Source organism: Carcharhinus amblyrhynchos, chromosome 26 (genome assembly GCF_965287045.1).
Source record: "Carcharhinus amblyrhynchos chromosome 26, sCarAmb.v2.hapA, whole genome shotgun sequence".
Classification (NCBI taxonomy): Eukaryota; Metazoa; Chordata; class Chondrichthyes; order Carcharhiniformes; family Carcharhinidae; genus Carcharhinus; species Carcharhinus amblyrhynchos.
Genome location: NC_137349.1, coordinates 32,115,075 through 32,132,985, shown reverse-complemented (window position 1 = coordinate 32,132,985; position 17,911 = coordinate 32,115,075). Strand labels below are relative to the sequence as shown.

At 39.5% G+C, this 17,911-nt stretch overlaps 1 protein-coding gene across 1 annotated transcript in view; it reads left to right on the top strand.

The window, feature by feature from the left end:
• hdgfl2 (HDGF like 2) overlaps nucleotides 1–17,911 on the top strand; it is a 59,273-nt gene that overhangs the window by 29,450 nt on the left and 11,912 nt on the right. The window contains exons 5-13 of the mRNA XM_080212818.1: nucleotides 1,283–1,402; nucleotides 2,272–2,343; nucleotides 6,213–6,411; nucleotides 6,806–6,884; nucleotides 7,269–7,578; nucleotides 9,097–9,212; nucleotides 9,899–9,969; nucleotides 11,144–11,214; nucleotides 13,725–13,826. Of these exons, the coding sequence (XP_080068944.1) occupies nucleotides 1,283–1,402; nucleotides 2,272–2,343; nucleotides 6,213–6,411; nucleotides 6,806–6,884; nucleotides 7,269–7,578; nucleotides 9,097–9,212; nucleotides 9,899–9,969; nucleotides 11,144–11,214; nucleotides 13,725–13,826 (1,140 nt within the window). The remainder of the gene's footprint in view (nucleotides 1–1,282; nucleotides 1,403–2,271; nucleotides 2,344–6,212; nucleotides 6,412–6,805; nucleotides 6,885–7,268; nucleotides 7,579–9,096; nucleotides 9,213–9,898; nucleotides 9,970–11,143; nucleotides 11,215–13,724; nucleotides 13,827–17,911) is intronic.

Below are 17,911 nucleotides of genomic sequence, written 5' to 3'. Positions count from 1 at the left end.
AACAATCCCCCCTATCCCTGTAACCCCATTTATTTACCCTGCTAATTCCTCCTGACACTAATGGGTAATTTAGCACGGCCAGTCAACCTAACCTGCACATCTTTGGAATGTGGGAGGAAAATGGAGCACCCAGGGGAAACCCACACTGACGCAGAGGGAACGTGTAAACTCCACACACACAGTTACCCAAGACCGGAATTGAACCCGGGTCCCTGCTGCTGTGAGGCAGCAGTGCTAACCACTGTGCCAACGTGCACCCTATTTTTAAACCTTTCCTCCCCCTCAACCACCCATTAGATCCTCTCAACATCCCCCACTTTCTGCCAGAGGGCAGAGTTCGGCAGATCATCTTTGGCCATGGAATCCCTACAGTACAGAAAGAAGCCATTCAACCCATTGAATCTGCATGACAACAATCCTACCCACTTTCCCCATAACCACACTAACCACTGTGCCTCCTCTCAGTGTTTTTCTTGGTTTCGGGGCAGCAAACCATTCACTGGTCGTAGACTCTTGCGGTCCTGGAATTCCTATTGAAGCCACCCCATGCCACTGGAAAACCTGCAGCAGGGATGCACTGCTGGCAGGAAACAAAGAATTCCGCCAATCATTGGAGGCAGTACAGATGGGTTTACCAGGATGATCCTGGATATGGAGAAACTGGCATATCAGGAAAGATTAAACAGATTGTGTTTGTACTCCTTGGAGTTCAGAAAAATGAGAGGTGATATGATTGAAACTTATAAGATTCTTAGCAGGTGAGATAGGGTAAATATTGGGAGGATATTTCCATTCATGGAAGTGTGTAGGACCAGATGACACAGTCACAGAATAAGAGGGTGATCATTTAAGACAAATTTGAGGGAGAATGTCTTCTCCCAAATGGTAATGAAACTTTGGATTTCTTTATCCCAGGAAGCTGTGGAGGTAGAGTCCTTGAACATTTTCAATGTTGAGGTTGGTAAGTTTTTAATCAGTAGGGGAATTAAGGGTTATGGAAATAAGGCAGGAAAGTGGACTTAGTGTTAAATTAGCCATGATCTTATTAAATGGCAGGGAAGGCTTGAAGGGCTGAATGGCTGCCTCCTGTTCCTAGTTCTTATGACCTTATGATAGCAAACTAATGAAAGTGTGTCCAGATTAATTCACGTGTAGTGTTTTTACCTCTAATTGAAGTTGATCAAAGTTGCCTTTTTTAGTAAAAGCAGTAAATCCCAATCAACAACAATCAAATGCTGATCAATAGAAAAAAAATTAAGTTTGCTCTTTTGTAAATCTGCAGAAACTGCCTCCAAAACGAGCTCATAAATCCAGTGATGAAGAGGAAGAGGAAAGTGGCTCTAACTCGCTGGAGGAGAATTCCGAAGCAAGTTCTTCAGAATCTGAGAAAAATAGTGACCAAGTAAGTATAAACATTAAATATTGATTCATGGAAGAGAAAATAATAAAAATGGGTTGTTACCTTTTCGTACTTGTGTGCAATCTTTGAACATAAGAACAGAAAGAGGAGCAGGAAGACACCGTTCGGTCCTTTGAGCCCACTCCATCATTCAATGAGATCATGGTGATCATCTTCAACACCATTTTCCAGCACTATCCCTTGATGTTTTAAATACATAGAAATCTATTGATCTCAGTCTTGACAGTCTCAGGAACACCCACTGACAATCTTCGCACTCTGGCCCTCTCCCACCCCACCCTCGCTTCCCTCACCATTTCAGTCTAACTCTCTCGATGGTCCGCTGAATTTATCCAGTGAATAGTTAAGCTTTACAGACCAGAGAGGGCTCCAATTTGTCCCAGTTTGTGGTAAATTAATTGACTGCTACTGCAATGATATGTAGTGCTTCTGAGTTAGTGAGAAAGAATCTGCCCACGTTGAATGCACAGCAGCCACGAGCAATCCCAAGGGAAGGCAGCACGGTGGTACAATGGTTGGCGCTGCTGCCTCACATTGCCAGAGATCCGGGTTCAATTCCAGCCTCGGGTCACCGTCTGTGTGGAGTTTCCATATTCTCCTCGTGTCTGTTTTTCCTCTGGGTGCTCCAGTTTTCTCCCACACTCCAAAGATGTGTGAGTTAGGTTGATTGGTCTTACTAAATTGACCCTAGTGTCGGGGGGTTCGCAGGGCAAATGCGTGAGGTTACAGAGATAGGGCCTGGGTGGGGTTGTGGTTGATGCAGACTTGATGGGCTGAAAAGCCTCCTCCTGCACTATAGGAATTCTGTGATAAATATTTTTGATTTGTTTCACGTTTTTTTTTCCCTTTAGGAATTCACGCTAGAAAAGAAGGTAATTTCCAGAACCCCTCGGCGCGGCCCTGCAGCTGGAAGAAAGAAAAGGGTAATCAGCATTTTCAACTTGGATACTTGAATTGTGTTGTATGAGTGTCAGCTGTGACAGGATAACTAAATTCTTTTATGAAGATTGGCAAATCCCTGAGTGATTAATGACCCAAGGATGTAATTTTTTTGTATAATGAGTCAATTCCAAGTCCCAATCTTTATAAGTTTAAGCTCTGAAGTAGAAAGTAAAGGAATGCGTTTATTTGCCATTTAGCTACCTACATATCTACCACTATATGCAGAGACTTTTTGCTTATAAAACAGAACTTGAAAAGTCAGAGTGCATTTCTACTATGAGATTAAGAGAGTGTTATTAAGGGATAAAATATTTTCATGGTAGTAAGCACTCTTGATAATGAATTTGGGTTCTGAAACACCCAAACAAGGCACCAATACCATGCATTAAGCTTTGGTATGCAAGTGCATGCAACTAGATGGATTAGATGCAACTAGATCCATCCATTAGATGGATGTTCAATCCTCTCTCCCCTTCCCACTCAATATATTTACTATCTAGCCCTCTTTTAAAACATGTATTTCACACTTTTCACCAAATATGAGCCAAGTCTTTTCTGCATTTGCTTTTTGAAACATTGCAAAATGGTCAGATTATTCAGTCTTACTCAGCTGTAATGTTAGATCATCTGCATCACAACTCCATTCTCCCACCTTTTCTCCATATCCTTTGATAGCATACTTATCTCTCTGCATTCAAACTGCTACTTGTCCACTAGTTTTTGGTAGGAGTTGGAGTAGGGAAAAGGGAGGGAGAAAAGAATTCCATGTTTCTTCTATCCTTTGTGTGAAGCAGTTCTCCCTGATTCACTTCTGAATGGCCTAACTTTAGTTTTATAATTATGTCTTCTTATTCTTGATTCTCTCTCCATGGCTCTCCACCCCTCACAGGAGAAAATAGTTTCTGCATATTTGCCCTGTTAAATGTTTTTAACATTTTTAAACACCTCTGCCTGATCATCTCTCAGTCTTTGATAAAGATTAGTTAATCAGAGTGGCAGAAGGCAGGAAATGGTGACTTGCAAAGATCAGTGCAGTGGGTCGCTACAATTTAGATTTTGAATTAAAAGCAGAATTTTTAAATTTGTGGATGACTCTGATTGAGAGGAATAATCAACGCTAAAGAGGGCTGCACAAATTTCAATAAATTTGCACAATGGACATATAATTGACAATTGAATGTCAACATAAGTGAAAGAATTGCATTCTAGTAAGAAAAATAAAGGGGGTCATATTACTTAGCAGATGAGAATCTAGGTGGCTAGGGATATTGGTGTACAAATACACATCACAAAGGAATGCAGGTCAATAATAAAACCAAGCTTAAATACTCGGATTCATTTTCTAAAGGGATAGAATTGAAAAGTGGAGAAGTTATGCTAAACTTGCATTGAACCTTGATTGCACTAGGGTATTATGTATAGAAATGGATATCATATAAAAAGGATGCAAAGGCACTGGAGAGAGTGCAAATAAGACTCACGATGACACCAAAACTGTGAGATTACACTTATTGACAAAGATCGAACATATTGGGTCTCTCTTCACATGAAAAGAGCAGGCTAAGGGATAATAGAGATCTTTAAAATTATGGAAATGTTTGAGTAGGAACTGAGAAAGTGTTCCTATTTGTAAGGAGGATCTAGAGACTAACAAAATCAGATTAGTCACCAAGATGTGGGATGAGAATTTCAGAAGAAGCTTTAACCTACAGACATGTATGTAAAGTTAAATGTTGGTTTGTTTTGCGGGCGATGGTAGCTCAACCAATCCAAAATCTAGGTTAATAGTCTGGGGACATTGGTTCAAATCCTACCTTGGCAGCTGGTTGAACCAAAACTCAATTAATTAATAATTCTGGAATATAAAATGAGTCTCAGTATTGGTGATTATGAGAATATTTTCATACAAAACTCTGGTTAGATCTCAGCTGGAACATAATGCATAATTCTGGGCTCCACGCTAGAGGAATGATGTGCAAAAGAGTTAACAAGAATGGTTCAAAACTTCAGTTATATGGATAGTTTAGAGAGATTGGATCTGTTCTCCGTGGAGAGAAGAAGGCTACGAAGAAATTTGATAAAGATATTCAAATCATGAAAGGGCTGCACAGCGTAGATGGGGTGAAAAGTTCCCACTTGTAAAAGGACCAAAAACAAAAGGGCACAGATTTAAAGTGATTTAGAAGATGATCATAGAATCCCTACAGTGCAGAAGGGGCAATTTGGCACATCAAATCTACACCGATATTAATCCTGCCTAGGCCCTATCCCTAAAACCCCACGTATTTACCCTGTTAATCCCTCTAACATATGCACCCCAGGACATTAAGGGGTAATTTTGCATGGCCAATCAACCTAACCTGCACATCTTTGGACTGTGGGAGGAAACCAGAGCACCCAGAGAAAACCCACACAGATACAGGGAGAATGTGGAAACTCCACACAGACAGTGACCCAAGCCAAGAACCGAACCCAGGTCCCTGGAGCTGTGAGGCAGCAATGCTAACGTTTGTACCACAGTTTGCAAAAGAAGCAAATGTGATGTGAGAAAAAACTTTTAGACAACAAGTGGTTTGGGTCTGGAATGTACAGGCTGAAAGTGTGGGAGAGGCAAGTTCAGTCAAGGCTTTCAAGAGGACATCAGATGATTACTTGAATAGAAACAATGCGCAAGGCCATGAGAAAGGCAGAGGAATGGCACCAAGCCTTGATGCTTGTTTGGAGAGTCAATGCAGACATGATGGGCCAAATGGCCTCTTTCTGCTCTGTAACAGTTCTGTGATTCTTTACTTGCAGTGGTGAGGCTGAAACATGTGATGCAACACAGATGTTTTCTTTGACCTTGATTTGAGTTTCAATCCTGTACTTTGTCTATAACGAAGACTTAGCACTGTCACGATATTGTCTACCTGTATCCCTATCCTTTATTCTTACTTTGTTGCACGGCTGTTTCAAAATCCTGTGCTTGTTTCCTAACCCACACTAAGTTCTTACTGACCTCAGTTGGATCCCTGAAACCAGTGCAGCAATCGTTCTATTCTTCCATGGGATGTGGGTGTTGCTGGAAGCATTTGTTGCCCTTCCCTAATTTGTCCTGGAACTCAGTGACTTGCTCAGCCATTTCAAAGGGCAGTTAAGAGTCAACCACATTGCCGTGGGCCTGGAGTCATATCTAGGTCAGAACAGGTAAGGAAGACAGATTTGTTTCACTAAAGGGCGTTAGTGAGCTAGATGGGTCTTTATGATGGTCATCATTACTGAGACTAGCTTTCATTTCCAGATTGATATTAATTTCATTGTTTTATCAATTTAAATCCCATCAGCTGCTGTGTTGGAATTTGAACTCATGGCCTCAGAGCATTGCCCTGAGCTTCTGGATTAATCTTCTAGACTAGTCCAGTGACGTCATTACTACATCATCATTTCCATAAGCATACTCCACCATCTCTCTGCAACCCTTTTTCTCTCTCTCACCCCACTGATTCCTTCATCTATGGCCTCCTATGCATCTTCCCTCAGTCCCTCCCTTTGCTTTACCATCAGTGGCACAGTCTTCACCATTTTTGGAACTTGCATCCCAAACTTTGTATTACTTCCTTCTCTGCCTTTAAAAGTCTCTTCAAAACTTTTATTTTAATTTGGCTTACTCGGTGTGTGAAGCATTTTGGGACATCTTATATGCAAATATCATTTTATTGTTGAATGATTTGCAAGCAGCCATCCCATTCTTGGATGACTTATCAATTCACTCAGATTTTGTACAGTTTGACTCTTATCTCCTCTCTCTTCCCCTCCCCCCCAACCCCAGATTAAGAGACAAATTGTTTATTTTGTCTATAAACTTTTCTAGAAGTATGATTCTGAAGAGGAAGAGGAGGAGGAGGAAGAAGATGAGAAACAAGAGGATGAAGATGATGATAAGGAGGAGGAGGAACAGAAGAAGCATGAACAAGCTAAGCAAGAAGATGATGAGGATGACGATGAAGAATATAAGAGAGAATCTGACTCTGATGACTCTATAAAGAAACCTGCCAGAGGCAGGAAACCAGGTATTACAATGAGGGACAATCATTTCTGCATTTGGCATTCATTTTCATAGCCACTAGTAATGTCCAAGCATTGGGGAATGGATGAGTTCATTATTAGTTTCATTATTTATGTACTTGCAATTAAGCATTAATCAATTTACGATTTGTCACAAGTATTATTAGCATTTGTAACCTATCTTTCCTATGATGGGTTAATTAGACAAAATGAATTATTTATTTAGCTTGCTATCTTGAGGCCTACAGTGTTGGTAACTTTCTAAAGATACTAAAACATGGTTAGTTCATTATGTTAAAAATACGGAGCTTAGTACAACCGACAAGTATGTTGTGAATATCAGATTAACCACAAGCCCAATTTAGAGAGGACCTCTTCCATTTTCTTCTTTCTATTCAGCAACACAAAAGAAGACTCCAAAACCCCGTGGGAGGAAGCCAAAGATTGAAAGGTTACCATCTGTCTCTAGCAGCCTCAGGTTAGTAAAATGGCCAAAAATATTTGGTTTCCAAATAGACCCAACTGGATTTCCACACTTACTGGAATAGAATGAAGTATATTAATGTGTTAAAGGAAAATAACCAGTGGAAATCATATCGCGTTATCTGCATAAAGACTAAGTTTGCTTATTATTGTCTTGTAGCTTAACTTGACATGAGCAGAATAATAAATTCAAAGGGATCAATGACTTGTTTTGAAGAACTCCAATTGATTAGTAAATCCGTGAATTGGTAAAACACCACTTGTATTTTTATAATTGTTGCAGTTACAGCTTCTATACTTGACCATTGCACCCGTGCTAGTTATTTAGAATTTCCTTATGAAAAGATAGATGTACCTTACATTTAGTATCTAATTTTAGCAGTGACAGTGACAGCGATGCTGAAGCCAAGATCAGTGACTGGAAAAAACGAGATGAGGAACGGAAGAGAGAGATAGAGGAAAGGAGGAGGAAGCAGCAGGAAGAAGAGCTGAGAAGGTTGAGAGAAAAGGAAAGGGAGGAGGAGGAGGAAGAGAAGAGGAAACGGAAGGAAGAGAAAGAAAAAGAGGAGGAACAGGACAAAATACTTGATGAAGTAGATGAAATAAAGAAGAAAGATTCAAAGAAGACGAAAAAAAATCGGAACAAGTTGAAATATGCCTCTGACTCCGACTCGGAAGTGGAAAAGGAGGTGACTGGCTTCTCGTATTCATTATTCTTTAGAGTTAAAATATCTTTTTGTTAAAATGATCGTGCTAACATTGTTGAAGTTGCAAATTCATTTTGGGGTGCCATTTTATGGCCATTAGCTGCTCAACTGATGCTCATCAAGTTGCTATGCTTAATATGTGTGTGCACTGTGTGAATCTTAGCAAGCTATTTAACTGGGTAGTAATAATGATGGGAGCTGTCACCTTGTATATTGTGTAAGCAAAATGTCCCTTTAGAAACCATAGGACTGCACAAGCCATTTAGCACCTCAAGCCTGATCAGCCACACAAAAAGATCATTTTTGCAGGACGCCACTAGGTCACAGTCTGCCAATTAAAATACTTGCCTAATATCCTTACACTTTCTCCTGTCACTTGGCCAATTTCCCAGCCAGGAGTCTTCAGTTTCATGAGATTTAACTTTAGCTAACAGCCTCATAAGAGGGACCTTGTCAAATGTTTTCTGCAAGTCCATATGAATAATATCCATCAATATTTAGATTACAAAATTTAGGCTTCCCATGTAACTGTATTGTTACCCAGTCAAAATGATATTCCACAAACTGTACTGTTCACAACAAAGCACATCACACTATAAATGAGCTAGTTCATTAAAGATTGCGAGGTACAGAGATGCATCAGTTAATATAACTTGACAACTACAAGGTTCAACATTGAGAATTATAATAGATGGCTGGATAACTGTGTGGTTGAGTTTTTGATGCATTCAAGGAGAAACAAGAAAATAATAGAAATATATTATTAACCAGCCCTTGGATTGCGTTGCCCAGTGGAAAAAATTAGCCCAACCCTAACTTGGGCAGAGCAATTTCACTCCAGCTATCAGTTTGAGCCTGATAGCTTTAGCTTTTGTTTTGGTCATACTCTGTTTACATTGCCGGGTTGAAACTTAAATTCGGCTGCTCATGCTTGAAGCTGTGTGCTTGCAAATATATGCAGTTAAATTTTGAATGTTTAATTAGGCAATGTCATCACTTTCTAAACATTAATTGCAAGTTGAAGAACTGTGGACTTTTAAACCTGGTTTGATCTTGCATTGACTGTGCACTCTGGACGAGGAAGTTTTGCACTGTCTCTACCCCACACTGTAGAAAGGATCTGAGTCTCCTTTCGTTTACCTTCAGTTTGGGCTTGGTTTCTGGATTTACACTTAATTGTCTGAATTTATACTAAGCTGTAGTGTAAATACAGTCTAGGATGCTTTGGTTATGAATATATATTTGTATTGGTTGTGGAGTACACCTGGAGAGAAGAGAGGGAGTTGATGCATTGATAGAGCCAGATTTTTGTCTGCTTTCAGGAAGTTAGTCAACAGAACATCTCTCTGTACCAGAAAAACCAAACCGTTCTTGTGGAAGGTTAAAATGTATGGAAATGAGGAAAATTTGGGAAAATGAGGATATATATAAGTGGGCAGTGTTTGGTTTCCTGTTTTGCAGTTAAACAAAAGTGAATACATGTCACATTATTGTTTACAGGTGAAGAAAAAGTCGAAGAAACCACATCCCGAGCCCACAAATAAACAGAATCAACAGAAAAAAGAGAAAGAACAAAAAGAAAGAAAACGTAAGCTGGAAGAACGTCACAAAGAAAGGCAAGTTGTGTTTTGTGGTGGTACAACAAAAATCTGTTAAATATCCAATTTTTCAATAAATGCTGCTTTCTCATTCTTGAAGGAAGTCGTCCATGACTGATCGCAAAGAAACAATTGGGTAATTCCCTGGGCTAAGGAAGGCAAAATCAGCCCAAGTTCTCACAGCAGTCATAACCGGGTACACTTGCAGTGCGTCAGCTAAAAATAGTATTCAACTTGGATGTAATATCCTTGACGAAGAATCCGCTTATCTCCCAAAAAATAATCTGGTGGCGGGCTGTCAGTGCAATGGAACCACAGCCTGTAAGAAGTTCCTGAGACTTCAAATTAAAGCCAAATCCTTAGTTGGACATGAAAGGTGACAGTACCATGTTATAAAGAGTCACAAGGGAGTGCTCCTACAGCTTAAAATTGGTCATTACCACATTTCTGACTGTGGGACCTTCATCTCTGCATAGTGGCTGTCACATTTCCTACACTGGTCCAGTTAGAGCACTTCAGTGAAGTACTTAATTGGCCACAAAGCACTTTGTAATGCCCTGAGGTCAAGAAAGGTGTTTCACAAATGCACGCCTTTCCCTTTATTGTTTAAGAGAATAAAGGTACCACTCCTGAAAACACAGGATTGAAGTTACTGATTGAAGAGTTTTTCTTTTCACGTATTGAAGTAATTGATTTTTCTGCAGGGCAGCCAAAGCAGAAAAGGAAAAGAAGAAAGAAGAAAAGTTGCAAGCTCGGAAACTAGAAAAGAAAAAAGGTATGTACCTCTTGGGGTTTAAGTTCCTGTTGGAAGCAAACACTTTAAACATGCAATCTAAAAGGAATTTGATAGCCCAGATTTGGCAGTCAGTATGAAGTGGTAGCACTTCCCCTCTGATTTTTTTTTAAAGAAGTTGCCCACAAAATCTAGTGATCTGTCTGACATGGATTTCATCGTCTTCAATGTGAATTTTATCCTAGTGAGAACTTTTGGCATCAAGAAAGAATTATGTTGTCAAGCAGGCTAAGTAACCAATCATCTTGAAGCATTCTTAAAGTCAGCAAACCAGGAAGTAACAATCAGGCTTCACGGTTCTCTTTCTATGATGTTTACAAGCAAAATAAAAATTGAGATGTGAAGACACCTGGGGGCGGGATTTTATGGCATCTTTCAGGTGAGACTGGAAATTCTCACAATGTCAACGGAGATTTCCATTGTCAAACCCTCGCCTGCGCCAATTCTGTGGCAGGTTAATAATATCAGTGTCTTTACAACTACAAATACTTTGTGGTGGAGTACACTATACAGAGCATCTGTGGATGTGATTTTGTTGCAGAGGCTTATTTTCGTACCTGAGCGCAGGATGGTATTAAAATATCAAACTCACCTTGCTCTCTTTAAGTAACCAAAACAAAACAGTGGCACAGAGGTTAGCACTGCTGCCTCACAGCCCAGGTTCAGTTCTGGCCTCGGGTGACTGTGTGCAGTTTGCACGTTTTCCCTTTATCTGCATGGGTTTCCTTTGGGTGCTCTGGTTTCCTCCCACACCCGAAAGATGTGCAAGTTAGGTTAATTAACCATGCTAAATTGTCTCTCTTAGTGCCAGGGAGACAAGCAGGCTAAATACTTGGAGTTACGGGGATAGGGTTTGGGTGGGATTGTTGTTGGTGCAGGCTTGATGGCTGAATGGCCTCCTGCACAGTATGAATTCTATGGTTCTATCCAGACCTTTAATCCATAGACTATATCTCCTGCACCTAATAGAGAAAAAGCAGTATTTTTACAAAGGCTGAAGCAGGATCTGTGATGTGCACACGTCAACCCTACAGCTTGAATGATAGAGACTGAGTGAATTAATAATTTGCCTGGTCTGCTGTCTTTATGCTGTCTCCCTCTTGTGGTATATAAAGGATTATTGTGGAAGATCCAACACATTTCTTTTATTTAACAGAGATGACCGCAGAACAGAAGCTTCAGAAGATTCACACAGACATTAAACATGCTCTAAAGGTTGACAGTCCTGTGAGTATCAGTAAAGATTTGTGTTGAAGGCCAAGCTTCGTATTTCCTTTGGGCAAGTCGGGATTCATGTGTAGCTTGTATAGGATTTAAAATAATTAGTTTTTAATTCAAAGCACTTCAAAGATTTTAGCAATTTCAAAGTAGAAGCCAGTTCATGTAAAGCTTTTTTTTATTCCATTTAATAGTTTTTCTGACTGTGCAGAATTTATTTTCCAGCCCAGGCACTTCATAGTTTATGCTTGCATTTATTTATATCAATTCAGATTAGGAAAAATAAATCCTCTTTTAAGATCCAATGTCTTGAACCAAGGATATCCAATCCCTTGGATTGGGACAAATACATATGTCAAGCTAACTAAGTGAGACCCCTCAAGGGAAGCCCACCACACAAAAGGTGAGACTACCAGTTAACCAAATAACTTACTTTGGGAATGATTTAATATTGGAGGAATTTCAGGTAACATCTAGTAATATATTCTGCTAAAAATGCAGTTGAGTGAGGTTAGGTTCACAAGTTGCAACTTTTGAAACTGTGGATTATTATTCGGCACATAAAGAATTAGACTTGGTGTCTGTACAGGATGTATTTCAACTACCACGTTAGTTTGAGAAAATTAGATTATTCCAGGGCATCTTGCAGAAAATTGAGTGTGATGCTCAATGGCTTTATTCATGTGAGCACAACAAGGAGTGGGGTGGGGTCGAGTGGGTGTGGTGAAAATAATGCCCAGGAAACTGATGCCTCGGATAGTGACAGTAAGAGTCAGAGATTCTGCTTCACACACCATTAAGGAAGCACAGTGAGTGAAAGTATATGACAGTCTGCAAGAGTAAGGAAGTGAATATGGAAAAGGGAGTTTGGTTTTAGATCTAGTATAACTAGATGCTGGGTGAATGCTAACTAGAAAACATTTAGCCCACTAAATGCGGAGTCCCTGTGTTAAGAGAACTATTAAGAAAGTTATTTAAAATCATTGTAATAACTACCCTGTTCATCCATGTGGGTTTCCTCCAAGTACTCTGATTTCTTCCCAGAGATGTGCAAGTTAGTTGATTGGCCATGCTAAATTGTTTCGCAGTTGATCTTGCTTGGAGCATGCAGGTCCTTTCCAGAAAATGGAAGGACTTACGCAAGATTGCTGTATCCCATTCGCATGCATGTTCAGTGGTGATCCAATTACACAGAAGTGAACCCAGTGGAGTATACTGCAAAATGCTGATCTCAAGGCACTATATTGTATAGTGCAAACCCAAAATTTGCAGAGAGCAAGTTCCTGATGCATAAAGACAAGATTTGTGCTTCAGCACTGTGGTGACTCCTCCATCACCACTGACACCTCCCTCCTGCACCATTTCTGTGGAACTAGTATCATTCACCTTATTAAATACAGAACTTACAACATAGAAATGAAAATTAGGTAGGAAATAGCTTTGAAGCTGTGCAAGTGAAATGTAACATCGAACATTGCTACTGCACTATTCATTGTTACGTGGAAAGAAGGCAATTATTTTCTTGGAGGAGATTGAGAAATGAAGAAATGACTTAACTATTGGATGTGAAAGTTTTGATGTTCAGGCCATTCAGATACACTGTTTATAGCAAGTCACTGGATGGCACCATTGTTCTGGTTTTGTGTATCTAAAAGTCACAGGCATGGCTAGTCTTGCTTAGGAAATAGTAGTAAATATCATCCAATTACTATTGCTAAGTACAGTTGTATGAGAAAAGAACAGAATAAAAAATGTCAAGGAAGTTGACAATCTTCAAATCTAGAGATGCATAACAGCTTGTGATGCTTAGCATTTGGACAAAAGTGGATTTTGAATCAAGAAATGAGAAGTGCCTGTAAGATAACAATCATGAGAGATCTTAATCTTCAGCTAGATTGGATGAATCAAATTGGCAAAGGTAGCCTAGAGAATAAGTTCATGGAGTGTATTCGGGATAGTTTTTTTTAGAACAAAATGATCTGAAACCTACCAGGCTATTTTAGACATGGTAATGGATAATGAAACAGGATTAATTAATAACCTCTTAGTAAACGATCCTCTAGGTAAGAGTGATTATAACACATTAGATTTTCAGTTTAAGGAACCGTTTCATGACTCCCAACAAAGATAGAGTAGATGCTAAGAGGATGTTTCCTCCAGTGGGGACATCGAGAACCAGAAGATGCAGTTTAAAAATAAGATGTCCCTGTTTTCAGATGGAGATGGAATTTATTCTCTCTAGTGATGGAATACATTTATAACTGAGATAGAAAGATTTTTGCTTGACAAGGGAGTTGAGGATTACAAAGGACAGGTTGGGAAAGTGGACATAAGGCCACCATCAGATGATGTGACTTAAAGAGGGAGCGGATTCAATGACCTGAATGGTTTAATCCTGCTCTTATTTCTTCGGATCTTGGAGGAATGCAAAGATTCCACTGAAAAGTAATTGAAAGCTAAGCAAACAATATACAGAAGCTGGACTTTTGCCAAATGCTTTAATGGCTGGTGTTTTGTAGGATGTCAAGAAGTGTGTGGAGGCACTTGAAGAATTGCGAACACTGCAAGTCACTACACAACTCTTGCAGAAACACAGTGATCTCGTTGCAACATTAAAAAAGGTATGTTTGTTTACTGTGCTTTCTATTGATGTCTATAGTACTTGATCCTAATTCAGGTCAGTCTGTCATAATTTGTATTAAATTGTTTGAAAGCTTAGGCTAACTAATCAAATAGCTTTATTTGTAGTGCTTGGCATTGCTGATGTATTTGATTTAATTTTTTGATTCCATCTCAATGTTCTAGAGTAATGGTGAGCTACTTGTACAATAGTGTCTCCAACGCAGCATGGTAGCACAGTGGTTAGCACTGCTGCTTCACAGCTCCAGGGACCTGGGTTCAAATCTTGGCTCGGGTCACTGTCTGTGTGGAGTTTGTACATTCTCCTCATGTCTGCGTGGGTTTCCTCCGGGTGCCCCGGTTTCCTCCCACAGTCCAAAGATGTGCAGGCTAAGCTGATTGGCCTTTCTAAATTATCTCTTAGGTTCTCTAGTGTCATTGGTTAGAGGGATTAGTGGGTAAATATGTAGGAATATGGAAATAGGGCCTGGGTGGGATTGTTGTCAGTGCAGACTCAGTAGGCAGAATGGCCTCTTTCTGCACTGTATGATTCTATGAATTCTGTGAAAACATTGCTGCCTTACATTTAAGATGGACAGCTTGATTTTGGAAGTTTATAAGATAATGAGTAGGGGATAAGATTTTGATGGAGTGAGATGGTTGTAGCACGACTACTTAGTTCTCAGCCTGAGCTGTGAGTCTGTAAGCAAAACCGGGGTGCTTTCTGGTAAAGGGAATGGAGTATAGTTTGCTCAGCCCAGGAAAAAAAAATGTCTCTTATGGTTGCAGTTTTTTTTAATTAAGTAATTGCAAAATATGTGGATGCCAAGAAGTCTTGTGTAGAATGGCACCATCATGTGCAGAACCACATTGTGGACTGTTCCTACCTCACGTAATTAATTTGAACACACAGAATTGTCACTGAAATAAAAAACAGATATTTTAGGGTTTGCGAGGTGAGCCAGGTATTGCCGAAACTTTAGACAATAAAGACTCATGAAAGCCAGTGTCTCAGTTAGATGTAACTTCATTTGACAAAGGATCATGGGGAGAAATTATCCAAGAGTCCTGGGGGGAGCCAGACATCTCCAGTAAGTCCTGGCATATACAGTTCAAGATAGATCAATTATACACTTTAGAATTAGATCCATCCACCTTTCATTAGTTTTGAATCAATCATCCTCAATATACGTAAATTAACAATAATACCTGTCATATACTCCAGCCAATTGCACCTCATCTTCTGGCATAAAGGTATTTCATTTGTCAATAAAATTGGATGTGTTTTTCCATTTTGGCTAATTCAACATCCTGTATCCTTTAGGAACCGGAAGCCTGGCCACTAAGTTCAAAGTTGACATTCCCACAAATTTCCCTCCAGGTCATTGTCAAGTCAGACTAACACATTATCATGCATCTGGGCATGCATCCATCTTATCTGGACAGTGATCAAAGCTATTCATAAAGTTGCCCTGAGTGTTCCACCATTAGAAACTCTGCTGATAAAACATACATATTTCCAAGGTTTCATTATTCCATTAGAATGTGGTTCTGTGCGAATGCCCTTTACCATCATACTTTGTGGCAGTCTGCCTTTGGCTAAAGTGAACAATGATCTTTATAAAATACACTTATGAAGTAATTTAATACATTCCAAAATATCAACATGATGCAACCTGGCAATGCCAGCCTGTGCCTGGGGGCAGTTCCGGGACACTGCCTGACCATGTCCTTTTTCCCTGGGAGCTGCACTTAACTTTACACCCCTGGGGTGGGGGGGTTTACTGACCTTTACACCTTTGGGGGGGGGAGAAGGGAAGGGGGGGCGGTGGTGTAGAGGAGGTGGACGATCCCCACAGCAGGTTCACGTCTGGGTGCCCCTGTTCTAATCACGTCGGCAACATTTGAAAATATGCCTGGGGGAAATATGTGCTGACGAGGGGTGGTCTTTAATTATGTTTAAATTTATTAAAATCAGGTTCACGCCCATTATAGATGTGAACCTGATTACCTTGCTAGTGATTGGTGGCAAAAATTGGAAATTGTAATCTCGTCAGTGAACGCACGCTCAAGATTGCCCCAGTGACGCAGAGATAGCTGTGTTTGATTGATGGAACTAGTGCTTTTTATATACTGATAAGTTTAGCAATCCTGTAAACAGAAGTTTACCTAAGACAATTTGGTAACAAGAATAGACTGTCAAGAGGTTAAAGCAATAGTTAGAAGTTCAAAGCAGACAAGGTGTGAATTTTACAATTACATTCTAAATATGGACTCATGAAATAAAGATAACTAAGTGTGGCTTCTGAGGAGGTTAGCTCAGGTAAGGGAAGATCAAAAGGAAAATGATAAATCAGGAGCAATTTTAACCTATGCAAGTTGGCTGTTTTGAGAACTCAGCCCATAGCAGGGGTAGCTGCATGAACTCCCAGCAAGATCTGTCTGTAGAAAAGCTTATTTGGATAATGAGTTGTTCTGCCCTACATCAGAAGTAATCCTCAAAGACAAAATGCCTGGTGTGGTAACTATTGCTGGATTTTGTCTGCTTTTTTTTCAAAACTTATAGGATGTTGTTTGGGGAGGATTTGCTCTGAAGTTAGGGGAAATAAGGGATTTGGAACTGGGTAAATTTAGGGAAACAGTGTATAGCCATTAAGTTTGTAAAGTGTATTTCTAGTTAACTTTATTGTTTATGTATTACATTGTTTAATAAACATTTTGTTTTTGAAAGCATCAGAAAGACATCTGGGCCACCGTCCTCTGATTTTCCTATCTTTCTTCATTTTACGCCAAAATTTACAAAATACAGTTGAGAGCAGATGTTTCAAGTTTCCCTCTGAGATTTGGAATACCCTGCTTTTTACTATCAGCTATGCTCTTAGTAGTATCATAATATTAGATCCTGTTTTGTATCTGTGATTATTTAATATATGTGAACATACCAATTAGGAGCAGGAGTAGACAACACTTCCCCTTGAACCTGCATTGTCATTCAATGAGATCATGGCTGATATAATTGTAACCTCAACTACCCATTGCCATCTATCCCCAATAACCTTTCACTTCCTTGCTTATAAGAATCTATCTACCTCTGCCTTAAAAATGTTTAAAGATTGCTTCCACTGCCTTTTGAGAAAGAGAGTTCCAAAAACTCATGATCCTCTGAAATAAAAAGTTTCTTCTCATCCCTGTGTTAAATAGTGACCCCTTATTTTTAAGCAGTAACCGATAACAGATATATGACTGAATGACAGTAATGTAGCGCTAGAATGCAAGACCTCCTCCTTCAACTCTGGGTCTAAGTAACCTCTGGAAACTAAATCCAAATAAGCTACCTAAATGTGCTAATCCACATTTTTCTTGGTGCAAATGCGACCAAAAATACCTGATATGTTGACGTGTATTCCACTCACCAACAATGAGTAGTCAATGTAGTGTGATTTTGTAAAATTAATGTGGGAATATTACTTAAAAATCCAATATTTCCTTCAGACCAATTACACAGCAGGTGCAAAATTGCACTTACATTAAATGTAGCTCGGGAGTGAGTGATGGTACTATGATTAAACTCTGATATACTTTCTGTAGAAACAAAATTGAAGCCACTTTGAATCCTGTCAGCTGAGTTTAGTTGATAGCTTGTCTTTGAGTTACAGTCAAGTCCCGCCATTCATTGGGGTTACTTCCTGTGGAATTTTGCAAAGTGTGAAATTGAATATGTTCAATAATGGGAGTGAATTAGTTAGGTTCCAGCTATCCCAAAATTTGACGTTTTTAAACAAACGAGAACATCAAAAACTACATTTTTGAGTAAATTCATGACAATTTTACTGCAGAAATTGTTTGACAACCAAGAAAATGAGAGCAATATCGGACTTATCAATTATGGTATTGTTAAGTTACATTACATTTGTGTACAGTACAGATACTCGAGTGGAGGTAGAGGGAGTGGGTGACATGATTGATGCAGGCATTGATGTGGATGAAAAGAATGATATTACTGACTGCTTTGCCTCTTGCTTTTCAATTTTGTGAAGCTATTGGTAAGGAGAAATAACAATGTCAATGTCTCTACAAGGACAGTAGT